General features: G+C 56.0%; 2 protein-coding genes across 2 annotated transcripts in view; both read right to left on the reverse strand.

The window, feature by feature from the left end:
• ALKBH5 (alkB homolog 5, RNA demethylase) overlaps nucleotides 1–6,015 on the reverse strand; it is a 30,630-nt gene extending 24,615 nt beyond the window's left edge. Inside the window, exon 1 of the mRNA XM_066264415.1 lies at nucleotides 4,433–6,015. Within this exon, the coding sequence (XP_066120512.1) occupies nucleotides 4,433–5,208 (776 nt within the window). The 5' untranslated portion in view covers nucleotides 5,209–6,015. The remainder of the gene's footprint in view (nucleotides 1–4,432) is intronic.
• A 3,811-nt stretch (nucleotides 6,016–9,826) lies between these two features.
• Nucleotides 9,827–13,351, reverse strand: part of MYO15A (myosin XVA) — a 68,761-nt gene continuing 65,236 nt past the window's right edge. The window contains exon 64 of the mRNA XM_066254592.1: nucleotides 9,827–10,836. Coding sequence (XP_066110689.1) covers nucleotides 10,735–10,836 — 102 coding nt within the window. The 3' untranslated portion in view covers nucleotides 9,827–10,734. The remainder of the gene's footprint in view (nucleotides 10,837–13,351) is intronic.

Genomic DNA, 13,351 nt, shown 5'->3' on the forward strand with positions numbered 1-13,351 from the left:
CTAAGTTGGTGACACCAGAACTCCAACCAAACTCTTGGTTTCAGTGTACACTGTGCTGTGTGTGTTTGCTTTGGGGGGTAGGAGAGTAGGTAAAAAGAGATAAGAAGAAAAGCCCATTTATGTTTCCCGGTGACAAGACCCAGTCTATCCTTGGGCCCTTACTGGCCTCAGCAATACCTTAGCAACAGCTGCAGACCAACTGCCCAGCCAAAAATGGCCATCCAGCCCTGAAATTTTTTTGGTCTATTTATTTTCTGCAAGCTTCGTGATTAAGACCACGGCTCGCCTGCAAGCTTTCTCTCCTCTGCTGCCCTCTGCCTTCTGGTCAGGCCTGGCAGAACCAACAGCAGCCGCCCCTGGCCCAGCACGCCTCCTGAGAGCGCACAGCCTGACCTCACCCTGAGGTTCCTCCCCTCCAGCGGAGTCAGAAGATTCCACACCAGAGAGGTGGCCCAGGCCTATCTGCCCTACTTTCCCAACTATTTTAAGCCAGAAAGCTAAATTTTGCTTTCAACCAGCTGAACAAAATCAGCCCTCAGCCCAGAACCGGCAGAGGTACCCACTCCACCCCGTATCCACTGTTCACTAGAAGTCGCATGCTAAGCTCTCCTCGTAACATCCCGTGGCTGGGCAATGTAGTCATTTCCAGACAGGTGGCCAAGGCCTGGGTCTCCCAGCATGTGGTCACCACAACCACTGACCACGCAGCAATGATTCAAAGGAGGAGCAAGTAAGCAATTAGCCTTGAGGTAATCATTCTAATTAACCCAACTGAATTTTTTTTTAAGTAAGAAAAGGGGAGAAAGAGACAGACACCTGCCTGCGCCCAACCAGGATCTACCCGGCAAACCCCCATCTGGGGGCAGATGCTTGAATCAACCAAGCTATCCTCAGCACCCAGCCTCAAACCAACTTGAGCTGCAGGAGAGGAAGAGAGAAAGAAGGGGAGAGGGAGGGAGAGGGGAAGAGAAGCAGATGATTGCTTCTCCTGTGTGCCCTGACTAGGGATCGAACCCGGTACATCCACACCCTGGGCCAATGCGCTATCCACTGAGCCAACCGGCCAGGGCTCCAACGGAAACGTTTTAATAGAGAACAGCAGTAAGAGAGGATCCACCCAAGTCCAACATGGGAAGGTTACAAAAAAACCCAACAGCTAACTGCATTGGAAAAGAAGTCTGAAGCACTTCCAGAAGGGTCTGTGAGGCCTGGCTCCAAATGCCCACATTTGGACACTGCTGATTTAATGTGGACCACACACTAATATCCATGCTGACAACCGCTAAATATAAAAGCGTATTCCTGCCTGCCCTGCGGCGGCACAGTGGATACAGCGCCTACTCGGAATGCTGAGGTTGCCAGCAGGAAACCCCGGGCTTGCCCAGTCAAGGCCTATGAGAGAAGCAACTACGGACTGATGCTTCCTGCTTCTCTGCCCTCTCCCTTTCTCTCTCTCTCTCCTCTCTCTCAATCAGTGAAGTAAATAAATAAATAAATAAATACAGTGCACTCCTGCCACGTTGCCTTGGACAGGTACAGACACCACTGCCACCAGCAACTGAAGTTGAATCCGATGGGAATGATCAGAGCCCTCCCCCACCTGGAGAGAAGTACTATTCATCCCAATGGCAGACTTACAACTCTTCACCTCTGGGTTGGCACACATACAAAAAAGTGAAAGAAAGCATCGCCTTTTACCAGCTGGGGAAATACCAAGCAGGATTTGAAGAAAGCCACTAACAACAGGCAGGTGTTCACCCACCTGCACACCAGGTCAGCTGAGACTAGGAAGTGGGCTGGCACCGTAAGATTTAAATCAGTGGGGATGTTCAGAACCCTGGAGCAATGGCGCTTTAACCGGGGATGATTCTGCCCCCAAGGGACATTTGGCAATACCTGGAGACATTGTCTGATCGTCACAGGCGTTCCTGGTGTCTCGTGAATGCAGACTAGGGATAACGCTAACATGCCACACCGCACAGGACAGCCCCGGACAGCAAAGATTTAGCCAACCCTGAGCGTCTCCAGTGCCCGGTGGAGGAGCTCTGATCCGGAGCCTCACCACGAATGCCTACAGGAATCTCATGCTTCATCAGAATCCAGTTCAGGTCCTGCTTGGATGTGGGAACTTGCTTGGCTAACTAGCTCCTAGTCACCCTTCCTGTTCCAGCTTTCTCCCTTCCCAAACTTCCAACACTCCAGCGTGAGTTAGGATGTCCCCTCTCACCCCTCAGGGTACTCCTGCAGTTTCCTTCCCGAGCTGCTGCCTTCTGCCATCTCCACTGGGCTGTGAATTCCATGAGGGGAAGAGCTGTGTTTTGGGCTCCACCAAATCCCTAGCCTCTTCTCCATAGAGAGCCGGGAAATCAGTAAATGGTGTGCATGAAAGCAAGCGCCGTGTGAGTGCCTGCCCTGTGTCAGACCCCGTATCACACACCCAATCACCACACTTAATCCTAATAAGCTTTGGAAGCTGGCATCACCCCCAATTTACAGATGAGAAAGCCAGCTCAGAGAACGCCCACGAGCTCCCCAAGCGAATGGGAGCTGGATTTAAAAGCCTGGGGCAGCACTTTTCAGGACAGGGCTGCGCCTCCTACACTAACTCCACCGCCAAGTCAGAACCCAGGCAGAAACGAACGAGGAAAACATTAGGACTCTACAACCCTAAAGAAAAGATGAACTTTCCTAATGATGCAATCCCATTGCTGATCAATAAAAGACCTACATTTTAAAAAAATTTAATTTTTCAATTAGAGTTTACGTTTCGTATTTCGGTTTTGGGGGTACAGCATAGTGGTGAGACAATGATGTATTTTATAACATGCTCCCTAGACCAGCATTTTAAAAAACTTGAAACTTGTGCTCTTCCACACAAGGGTGTGTATGTATACAGGGTGGAGGGAGTCTCAAAGTCACAAACTGCCCTTTGCAATCTCACTACACCCCCAACCCATTAGACCTCCTGACGACAACCCCGAGGGCCTATGACTGTGAAAATTAGTATCCCATTAAGAGACCAAAAGGCCCTTGTAGGAGAGCCTTTCAGCATCTAGTACCCTTCAAAGACGTCAGACACCAAGCTGTCTTCCACAACAAGCCCCTGGGAGAGTCTGCCTTGGAAATCCCATTCAGAAGGGCTCTGTTAAGACATCAATCTGGGAGCGACATGCAGAGGTCTGAGAAGCTCACAAGCCCCGCTGACAAAGGGACAACTGGCATTTGATAAGGAAGCCAAAGAACTGCTTCTGTGGCTACTGACTTCCCAAAACTTCTCACCATCACAAGGCTCTGCGGCCATCCCAGATATGAAAGGAGTCTCAGCTGTTCAACTCAAATTAGACGACCTGCTCAAATACTCAGAGAGCTCCAGGGACCCTGCTTCTCCCCACGACGCTGGGCTATGGCACTGACGGCACTTGAGGGGTTAAACTGCTGCTCATAACAAAACTTCAGGATGTCCTGATCACATCCTAGAATTTGGTTGTCAATCAAGCAACTCTGAAGAGCTGGCGTCTCCATCTCCTAACAGGTTTGGAGATGACGTAAGTACACTGCTCGATTTACTTGTTTGGGGGCTGGAAGGAGGAGACTTCCAGATACATGTTCTGCTTCAGTCACAGCAAAGGTGTCCCAGCAGGCAACTACTCTCTGAGGGCCAAGGCACTACTTCTCAGCAGAATCTGGAGTCTGAAATAGGCCAAGAGCGAAGTTCTGCTGCCGACACAACTACGAGATCAAATTCCAGGCAGAAACTAGCTTTTTTTTCTTTTAACAGGTAACACGTTTTTACAAAGAAACCAAGGGGCTCTACTGGCCCTTCAGGGACTGAATTTCAAGTGTGGGCTGCTCCCTGTTCCTGGCCCAGCCACAACTCCGTTCAATTCCAGGGAAGTCACTCCCCCTCCTGGGAACGGAGAATGTTTGTCAATTAAATATGCTTAAGGGCCGCCTCCTGCGTTTTTGGTGAAGAAATCCATGAACCCTGTCTGCTCAGGAAACCACAAATGGCAGAGTTTGAAAGATATGGAAAGAGTTAAGTTCCACTCCACAGATCTGAAAATGGAGATCCAGAATAAGAAAAAAGAAAAAAAAACGACTTGCTAAAATCAAAGGAAAAGAGGCTCCTAAAATCTTAGCCTTCTGGAAAGATGCCTGTAGATGACCAGTCACCTAGGTGTCACACCTATCACCTGGGGATAGAAAACTCGACTCGGTTCCCTAAGCCCTTCCTGCATTCTTCCTACAAGTTTGAAACGCAGACCCCCTTTCCACGCCCGCCTCCCCCCCCCCCCAACAGAAGAGGAGGTCAGACCGGCCAGGTAAGCACGCCTAGGGGCCGCGACCTCCCGGGTCGGGGCGCAGTTTCAGCAGCAGCAGCAGCAGCAGCAAGGCCGGGGGCCCCCTTCCTCCTCCCGGCCGCGGCGGTTACCTGAGCACAGTCACGCTCCCCCTGCGCACGGGCAGGGAGAGCACGGGTTCCGACACCCGGATCGGCTTGAACTGGAACTTGCAGCCAAAGCAGAGCGCCGAGTCGCTAAAGAAGGAGACGGAGACGATGGGGCGCTCGAAGATGTGGATGGGGTCCACGTGGGAGACGATGCAGCCCCCGGGCTGGTAGTCGTTGATGACGGCGCTGTTGACGAAGCCCTCGGGGATGACGCGGTGCTCCACCAGCTTCTGGATGACCAGCTGGTGCACCCAGTCCGGGATCTCGTCCACGTCGCCCGGCGGGTACAGGCGCTCCTGGCCGGGCCCGCGCTTCTGCAGCTGGGCGCCGTAGGTGTAGCCCTCGCCGAAGAAGTACTTGTTGCGCAGCGGGGCCCGGTCCACCGTGTGCTCGTTGTACAGGCCCTTCTCGGCGCGGGACACCACCTCGTCGATGCGGGCTTCGATCTGGGCGCACTCGTCCGGCCCGAAGAGGCGCATCTGGCGGATGCCGCTCTTGACCCTGCGCGCCTCCTCCTCCCGCTGCAGCTGCTGCTCCTCCTCATAGTCGCTGCGCTCGGGGTCCGAGTCGTCCTGGTACTTGCGTTTGGCCCCGGCCGCCGGGTACGGCTCGGTGGCGGCGGCGGCGGCAGCGGCGGCCGCCACAGCCGCGGCCGCAGCCGCCGCGGCCGCCTCCCGGCTGCCGGCCTTGTAGTTGTCCCGGGACGTCATGGATTTGAGCTTTTCCCGCAGGTCCGTGTAACCGCTGGCGGCCGCCATGGCCCCGCGACGCTGCTCTAGGGTCCTTCGGGCCGGGCGGGGCGGCCGGGCATGGCTCTCGGGGGGATGTGCCCCCAGGGCCTCCCCCGAGGGAAGGGGGTCTCTCAGCGCCAGACCCCCATGGGCATGGGCAGGACCCGGCGGGCGGAGCGGTGAGGGGCCAGGGGCCGCTGGCTGGGGGTCGAGCTTCAGGGGCGGCGGGTCATGCAGCGGTGGCGGCTAGACGGGGCTTCCTTCTCCTCCACCTCCGCCTTCTCCACGTCCCGGGGGGCAGGGGCGCCAGCAGCGACTCATGCCGCGGAGGGCCGCTGCGGAGGGCCGGCTCGACTCCCGGCCAGACCCCCGGGCGCCCGGCCCAGCCCGCACTTTAAAGCGCTCCTGACGACGACGTCACGCGCGCAGCTCGCCCGACGTCCGCCAGCGCCGCTCCTCGGCCGGGCTCTGTCAGCGCGCACGCGCAGTACGGCCGGCCAGCGCGGGTCCACGCGCAGAGGGCATGCGCGCGTGTGCGTGCGTGCGGGCCGGGGGAGGGGGGGTCAGCGGCGGAGCAGGAGCAGGCGCAAGCGCAGACGGGGAGCCGCTCGTCGTCCGCCACCTCTCCCCCTCCCCCCGCAAGGTAGAAGGACTCGGAGGGAGCGCCCTGAAATAGCAACAACCTGCGTCCACGCCGCGCCCACCTCCGCTACCGAAGGGCTCCCTCCACAGGATGCGCTCACACTTGCCAGCGCGGTCGCTACGCAGCGTCACTGCATCGTCCGACTGTCCGAAAACGCTTCGGCCCCGCCCACCGCCTCCCCTAGCGCGCCATCACCGGGCAAACTGCAACAACCTAGACTGCCCGGTTACCGTCCCTTTAGGGCGCTTCCACTTCTTTCATGGGCCACCAGCCACGCGCTGGGCGGGACCGACCGGGAGCTTCTGGAAGTTGGTTGGTCACCATGGCTGTCAATCAGCCGGTCGCCATGGCTACTCCATCCGTCACTTCATTAGTGGCGGGGAGGGCGGCGAGGACCCCTGAAGGGTGAATAGGTGGCCAAGTGAGTGCCTGAATGGAGAACCTCCCTAGAGAAAGCCCTCCAGACGGTTGAGGAAACTTCTTAAACTGCGGGGACCGGGAGCACAGAGTCTCAGCTCTGAACTCAGACGCCGATGTTCGAACTTAGACCCCGGACGGGGCGCCCTGCTGCCCCCTCCCCCCCCGCGCCGCCGCCGCAGCCGCCGGGAGGCGACGTTCCACGAGTCACGTCCGGGAGGCGGCGGTGTCTGCGCAGCCGCGGGACGCACCGCGTTTGGCGCTGCTCTTCCTGGAAGCGCTGTAGGAAACTCGAGAGGACGTGGGGCCCCTCGGATAAGGCAGAACTCGCTAGATCGTTACTAGAGGCAGTGCGAGGCCGTGCGGTCAGGCGGGGGGCTCGGCGGGAGCAGGGGCATGGCGACTCGGGGGTGCAGGGACGGGTCCACACCTACTGGTTCCTGCTCCACTTCCCGGGGTGGAAGCGCCTGCGAGTTGCGTCGCCTTGTTGAATTTTGACCATTTCTGCCCTTTTCCGTGAACACTGAGCCTCCTCCGCTCCCCGCCCTGCCTTGCCAATGCCAGGTTTGCAGACATACCCTGTCCCACCTCCTGGCCTTTAAACCCAAGCTGGGCCCTGGCCGGTTGGCTCAGTGGGTAGAGCGTCGGCCCAGCGTGTGGAAGTCCTGGTTTCGATTCCCGGCCAGGGCACACAGGAGAGGTGCCCATCTGCTTCTCCACCCTTCCCCCTCTCCTTCCTCTCTCTCTCTTCCCCTCCCGCAGGCAAGGCTTCATTGGAGCAAAGCTGGCCCTGGCACTGAGGATGGTTGGGTGCCCTCTGCTCAGGTGCTAAGAAGAGCTTGGTTGCCAAGCAACGGAGCAAGGGCTCCAGATGGGCAGAGCACTGTGCCCTGGTGGGCATGCGGGAGTCTGTGTCTCTGCCTCCCTGCTTCTCACTTCGGAAAACAAATAAATAAATAAATAACCCCAAGCTGTTTCTTCCACCTGGAGTACCAGTTCCCTCTACCCCACTTTGATTTTTTATTTTTATTTTTTTTGAGGCTTAGTTTGCCTGTTCCTAGCAATATTCCAGATTCTCATTGAAATGCAATGCCTCTTAGGTGCCTTAATCAGGACTCTGTCTGCCTTCAACCTCAACTCCCTGGCTATTTTGCTCCCAACCAGTGTGTCTCCCCTCTCTCCCTTTCCTACCCCCCCCACACACACACACACTTACCCCCCACCTGTGCCTCAGCTTGTCAAGGCATAAGCACTGGACTCTGGATTTGAGTTTTGATCTCCTGACAGGCTGTATGGCCCTGGGCAAATGACTTCCCTTTCTGAACCTCAGTCTTCTTTCTGGTCTGTAAAATGGGAATAACATTAGTGCCTGCTTCGTGTGGTAGTTGTGAGGATGAAGTCAAGTCGTGTATGGAAAACGGGATTGCTGGCCTTGAGTTTGGGCTTCAGTTTTTGTGTCTGTAGACTGAGGGTCCTACCAGTCCCTGTTAGGAGGTGGAGATTGTGTAGAAATAACGACAGGACCAGGACAGCAGGGTCTGTGGAATGGAGAATTCTGGGACCCTGGGCACTGTCCCCTACCCACCCCTCCCTCCCTGCCGGGTCACTTGCAAAAGGCCACACAGCTAGCTAATCAGCATACAGATGTGGAATTTGAACACAGGCCTTTCTGGGTCCACAGCCTGGGACTTTGAACTACCAAGCCAAGATCTTCAAGAGTCTTGTGGGTCTTGGGCAGGAGGAGGCACCCCTGGGCAGGGGAAGACCAGGGCGGTTAGAATGTGGACACTGGCACCTGGCTAAGGCCAACCCCCCTGTCCCACATAGGGGCAGCAATGGGTTCTTCTAGCTGCCTTTCAGCAGGCAGATATGGTGCATCTTGCTACACCCACCTGGAACCCCAAGCCTTCGTCAGGTGTCTGTCTCAGGCTTCCGTGCCACAGACGTTTCTCCCGTGTTGTTCTCACCCCATAGTAGGCTGTGAACCCTGGGGCTTGGTACCTTCTGCCCTGGATCTCCCCACAACTGCCTGGAGTTCCTATCTTTCTAGGACTCGTCCCCACTAGAGGAGCCCAGTATGGTACCCCTAGGATATCTGGGAGACACAGCATGGTCTGACTCTCCTGCCAGCCCTGACCTTTCCAGTCTGCCTCATGGGGATTGTCACCTCCTCTTAAGAGGATTCAACTCTAATGCCACCAGCAACCGGAACAGATGTTAAAACGTGAGCCAGTGCCTTAAGGCCCAGGTCCTAAAATGCTTTGAAAAGGCTTGATGTTTTGCTTACCCAGTGCTCTGTAAACAAAGCACCCCAAAACTGAGACCTTGGTCACTTATCCAGCTCACAGATCTGCAGTCTGGGCCGGGATTCAGCCAGGAGGCTCTCACTTCCACGTGCATCAGCTGGGATGACTCGACCTGGCGGATCCACTTACAAGCGGCCTCACTTATTCTGCCTGCTTGTATTCCGAAACCCCGAAGGCCTCTCACCTCTCGCCTGAGCGGATCCACTAGAGCAGGGCCAGTAGCCCTTCATGGCTTTCCCCACTTCCCTCCCCTCTCTGATCGGCTCTGTGCTCTGGACTCCTTCGCTGGGGGCTGCTTTTGGGGGAAGCCAACCTGAGGCGGTGGTGCAAGTGGCACATCGCTGTGGCGTGTCTTCCCCGTGTCAGGATGGTCTGATGGTTCCCCGGCCCTGCCCACTGGGCCTCCGGAATCTCCCAGGTTCACTTCTCCCCACCCGTCACCACCACCAACCAGTGTCTGCATCACAGAGCTCCCCAGCCAACACGACAGCCGCCTCCCCTCTGACCTCCCGTGCCTCCTGCATGCTCTCTGCTTTGTGGTCAGAAAAGGACCTTTTCAAGATACAATCTGAGCAGACTGCCCCACCCCCATGGAAGAGCCTTTGAAGGTTATTCACGGCTTTTGGGATGAAATCCTGTACAGTCTGCCAAGATTTATCCAATATGTCCACCCCTGTCACCCTCCAGTCTCCACTCTCAAGTCCTGCCACAAGTAATGTCCACCCCCCTAGTAATGTCCACTTCAGAGTTCCTGCACATGCTGTTTCCTCCCCTTATCACCTAGGTAATTCCCACTTAAAGGTCTTGTCCAGGTTTACACTGGAACTGGAGCAACTCCTAGCAGGGGTTCCCAAACTTTTTACAGAGGGGGCCAGTTCACTGACCCTCAGACCATTGGAGGGCTGCCACATACAGTGCTCCTCTCACTGACCACCAATGAAAGAGATGCCCCTTCTGAAAGTGCAGCGGGGGGGGCTGGATAAATGGCCTCAGGGGGCCACATGCGGCCCGCGGGCCGTAGTTTGGGGACGCCTGTGACCTAGGGCCTAGCATTGCCTACACAGCAGGTGCGTAACAGGTAATGATAAGTGAGCAAGTGCCTTCCTCTGACCCCATGGCTCTAGGAGCCAGTTACGTCTCCACAAACCTATCGAGACTTCTCTCCCAAGTCTAGTGCTCCCCTCCCCCCCAGGCTCCCAAAGCACCAGCATTTTTATCAACACTCATTCATTGATCCTTTTATTCATGTGACAAGGACTTATTAAGCACCTACTCTGTGGTTAGGCATCGTCCCCTAGGCTCTGGGGGATAGAGTAGGGCACAAACACCATTTTCCCTGGAACATTCACTCCACTCTACTCCACTCCATCCATTCCTAGCAAACTCCTACTCATCTTTCAAAACCCAACAGCAAAATTCCTCTTCTCTGGGAAAGCTCTTTTGCCAGACTTCTCCCTGCCTGGCCCCTGACAGGAAACTGCTCTCTCCACTCTTGAACTCCGTGGGGCCCATCCAGTGATGTGGGCCTGGGTTTGGGCTCCCCAAGGGGTGTGGAGTAGGGGCGCAAGGGTCTTACAGGGAGGTGTCTGCTAGCAGTTCTGTTCACAGGCAGAGAGAGGAACGCTAGGTCTTCTCCAGCTCCAGCCTCCTCCCTCCATTGTTTTCCAGCCTCTCGGCAACTCCGGGGAGGAACGGTGGCCACATGCACCTTTATTTGCACAGAAATGACCAAGGGTCACGAATCCAAGCTGAGCAGCAGCGCGGGCGGCACCCGAGGAGGACACGTGAGGGGCTGAGGTGTGGAGCAGATGTGCACATCAGACCCGTCAAACCAAATGCACAGTCCGGTTCATCCAGGCCACTTGTCTGGAGCCTCCCTGCCGGAGGTGGGAGTCAGGGGCAGCACCCCTGTAGGTCTGTGGCAGGAGGCCCCAAGGGACAGCCTTAGGAAGTCCTGCCTGCTATCTGACCCAAGATTGCACGCTGTGACTCCATCCCAACTCTGGATGGGTCTTGGATTCCAGGGGAGTTGGATCATCATCCTTCCTCCTGCCACCTCTTGGTCTCCCCGCCAAGGTTCTGGCCCTTACAGGGGTCACTGGCCCGGAGAGGCCCAGGAAGTCCCTGGGGGCCACAGAACAAGCCTGGTGGCAGTGGGCGGCTGCGGAGCCGGGGCCAGGGGCCGGGTCAGAGCAGTGTGATCTCACTGGGGGGCAGCGTGAGCTGCTTCTCCCGGGCGCTGAGCAGGTTCTCCACGTGCACGGCCACCACTCGGCACAGCTCCAGGCCCTGCAGGAGAGACGGCGGGGGTCCACACCCAGCACAGGCCCAGCCCTCACCGGGGGCACGACGTGGTCAGGAGAGCGGGAGGCGGCCAGCCTCCCCAAGTCCCCTGGGGCCCCGGAGGAGCGGAATGGAGAGAAGGGCTGAGCAAGCAGGAGACCAAGGGCATCTGTCAGCTTCGCTGCATGTGAACTGTGTAACCTGGGGCCAGTTACCTCACCTCTCTGTGCCTTGGTGGCCTCATCTAGGGTCTCAAGTTATCAGGGCTGGCCTCACAGAATTGTGGTGAGAATTCCATGGGATTTTACTATGTGTATGTTCGTTAGATTTTAAAAAATTAAATTAAATAAAAAAAAAAAAAATATATATATATATATATATATATATAAAATCTCCAGTCAATAAATGGTAACTTTCTTGTTTTGTGTGTGTGACAGAGAGAGGGACAGACAGGAAGGGAGAGAGATGAGAAGCATCAATTCTTCATTGCGGCACTTTAGTTGTTCATTGATTATTTTCTCATATGTGCCTTGACCGGGGGGGCTACAGCAGAGAAAGTGACCCCTTGCTCAAGCCAGGTACCTTGGGCTCAAACCAGATGAGCCCACACTCAAACCGGCGACCTTGGGGTTTCGAACCTGGGTCCTCTGCATCCCAGTCCAACACTATCTACTGCGCCACCGCCTGGTCAGGCAATAAATGGTAAGTTTCTGATTGTGTATTGCCACAGACAGCAGCACCTGGCACCCACAGCCCAGAATAAGCCGTGACTCAGCCTCAGGGCTCCCAGCTGGGGGCAGGGGGAGGGAAGCAGGGAACTGTGGGCAATCCACCTGTGAGTCTGGTCCTCAGACCACAGCCAATTGGAATCCTCCCTGAGGGCCCTGAGGGCCCAGGGGAGCTGCTCAGAGAGGGGGCGAAAGTAACCAGAACAGCAAGTGTGTGCCAGGCAGTGTCCCCAGTCCTACCCCTGCTGCTCCCACAGTGTCCCTCGGAGGCACACCCTTGCAGGTCTCATTCCACAGGTGAGGAAACTGAGGCCAGAGCCCCCAGCTGCTAGGTGGTGGGGACTTGAGCCCCAGGTGGGCGGAGGCCCAAGGATACCCTCGGAACTGCTTCTTGCTGAGGTTAGCCACGCCTGTCCCGCGCTGGGGACCACCTCAGCTCATGTGATCAGAGAGTACAGGACGCGGGGCTCCTCCCTCTCGGCCCCTCCTCCCATCCACGTGCTGCCGCACTCTGACCTCCCTGGGGTCATCGCCTCGCTTGACCGGTGTGGGGAACGAGGCTCAGTAAGAAGCAGGGTTGCTCAGGATTCCCTCACGCAGCCTGTTCTGTGGTGGCGCAGTGGATAAAGCGCCCACCTGAAACACTGAGGTCGCTGGTTTGAAACCCCAGGCCTGCTTGGTCTAGGCACATATGGGAATTGATGCTTCCTGCTCCTCCCCCTTCTCTCTCTCTCTCTCTGTCTCTTTCTCTCATCTCTCTAAAATGAATACATAAAAAAAAATCTAAAAACTATATTAAAAAAATAAAGACTCCCTCACACAGCCTGTCAGAGGTAGGCAGGGTAGGGACCCAGGTCTGTTGTTGGTTGCATTGATGACTATGTCCTAAAAGCCTTCCCTGATTACCTCCTAGATAGCTCAAATATACCCTCTCAGCACTGGTCATCATCGGTTTATTGGAGAAATTCTTTTTTTTTTTTTTTCAGAGACAGAGTCAGAGAGAGGGATAGATAGGGACAGACAGACAGGAATGGAGAGAGATGAGAAGCATTAATCATTAGTTTTTTGTTGCGACACCTTAGTTGTTCATTGATTGCTTTCCCATATGTGCCTTGACCGCGGGCCTTCAGCAGACCAAGTAACCCCTTGCTCAAGCCAGCGACCTTGGGTCCAAGCTGGTGAGCTTTGCTCAAGCCAGATGAACCTGTGCTCAAGCTGGCGACCTCGGAGTCTCGAACCTGGGTCCTCTGCATCCCAGTCTGACGCTCTATCCACTGCGCCACCGCCTGGTCAGGCGAGAAATTCTTTGATATCTGTTTCACCCAGGGCTCTGTGAGAGCCAGTGCTGAGGGCTTTCAGTCACGTCACTATCCCCACGGCCGGTGCAGAGCCCGTGACGGAGAGATGCTCCATGGTTATGTGTTGAATGGATGAATGAATGAATGTGTCCCCCTCACACATACATGCAAGAGGTCAGGAGGCTGCAAGGAAGTGGAGAAGCCAAAAAAGGCCTCCTCTGGGCCTGACCAGGCGGTGGCGCAGTGGATAGAGCATCGGACTAGGATGCAGAGGACCCAGGTTTGAGATCCCGAGGTCACCAGCTTGAGCACGGGCTCATCTGGTTTGAGTAAAGCTCACCAGCTTGAGCCCAAGGTCGCTGGCTTGAGCAAGGGGTCACTCGGTCTGCTGTAGCCCCCCCCCCAGTCAAGGTACATATGAGAAAGCAATCAATGAACAACTAAGGTGCCGCAACGAAGAATTGATGCCTCTCATCTCTCTCCCTTCCTGTCTGT

Source organism: Saccopteryx bilineata, chromosome 2, assembly GCF_036850765.1.
Source record: "Saccopteryx bilineata isolate mSacBil1 chromosome 2, mSacBil1_pri_phased_curated, whole genome shotgun sequence".
In the NCBI taxonomy this organism is placed as follows: Eukaryota; Metazoa; Chordata; class Mammalia; order Chiroptera; family Emballonuridae; genus Saccopteryx; species Saccopteryx bilineata.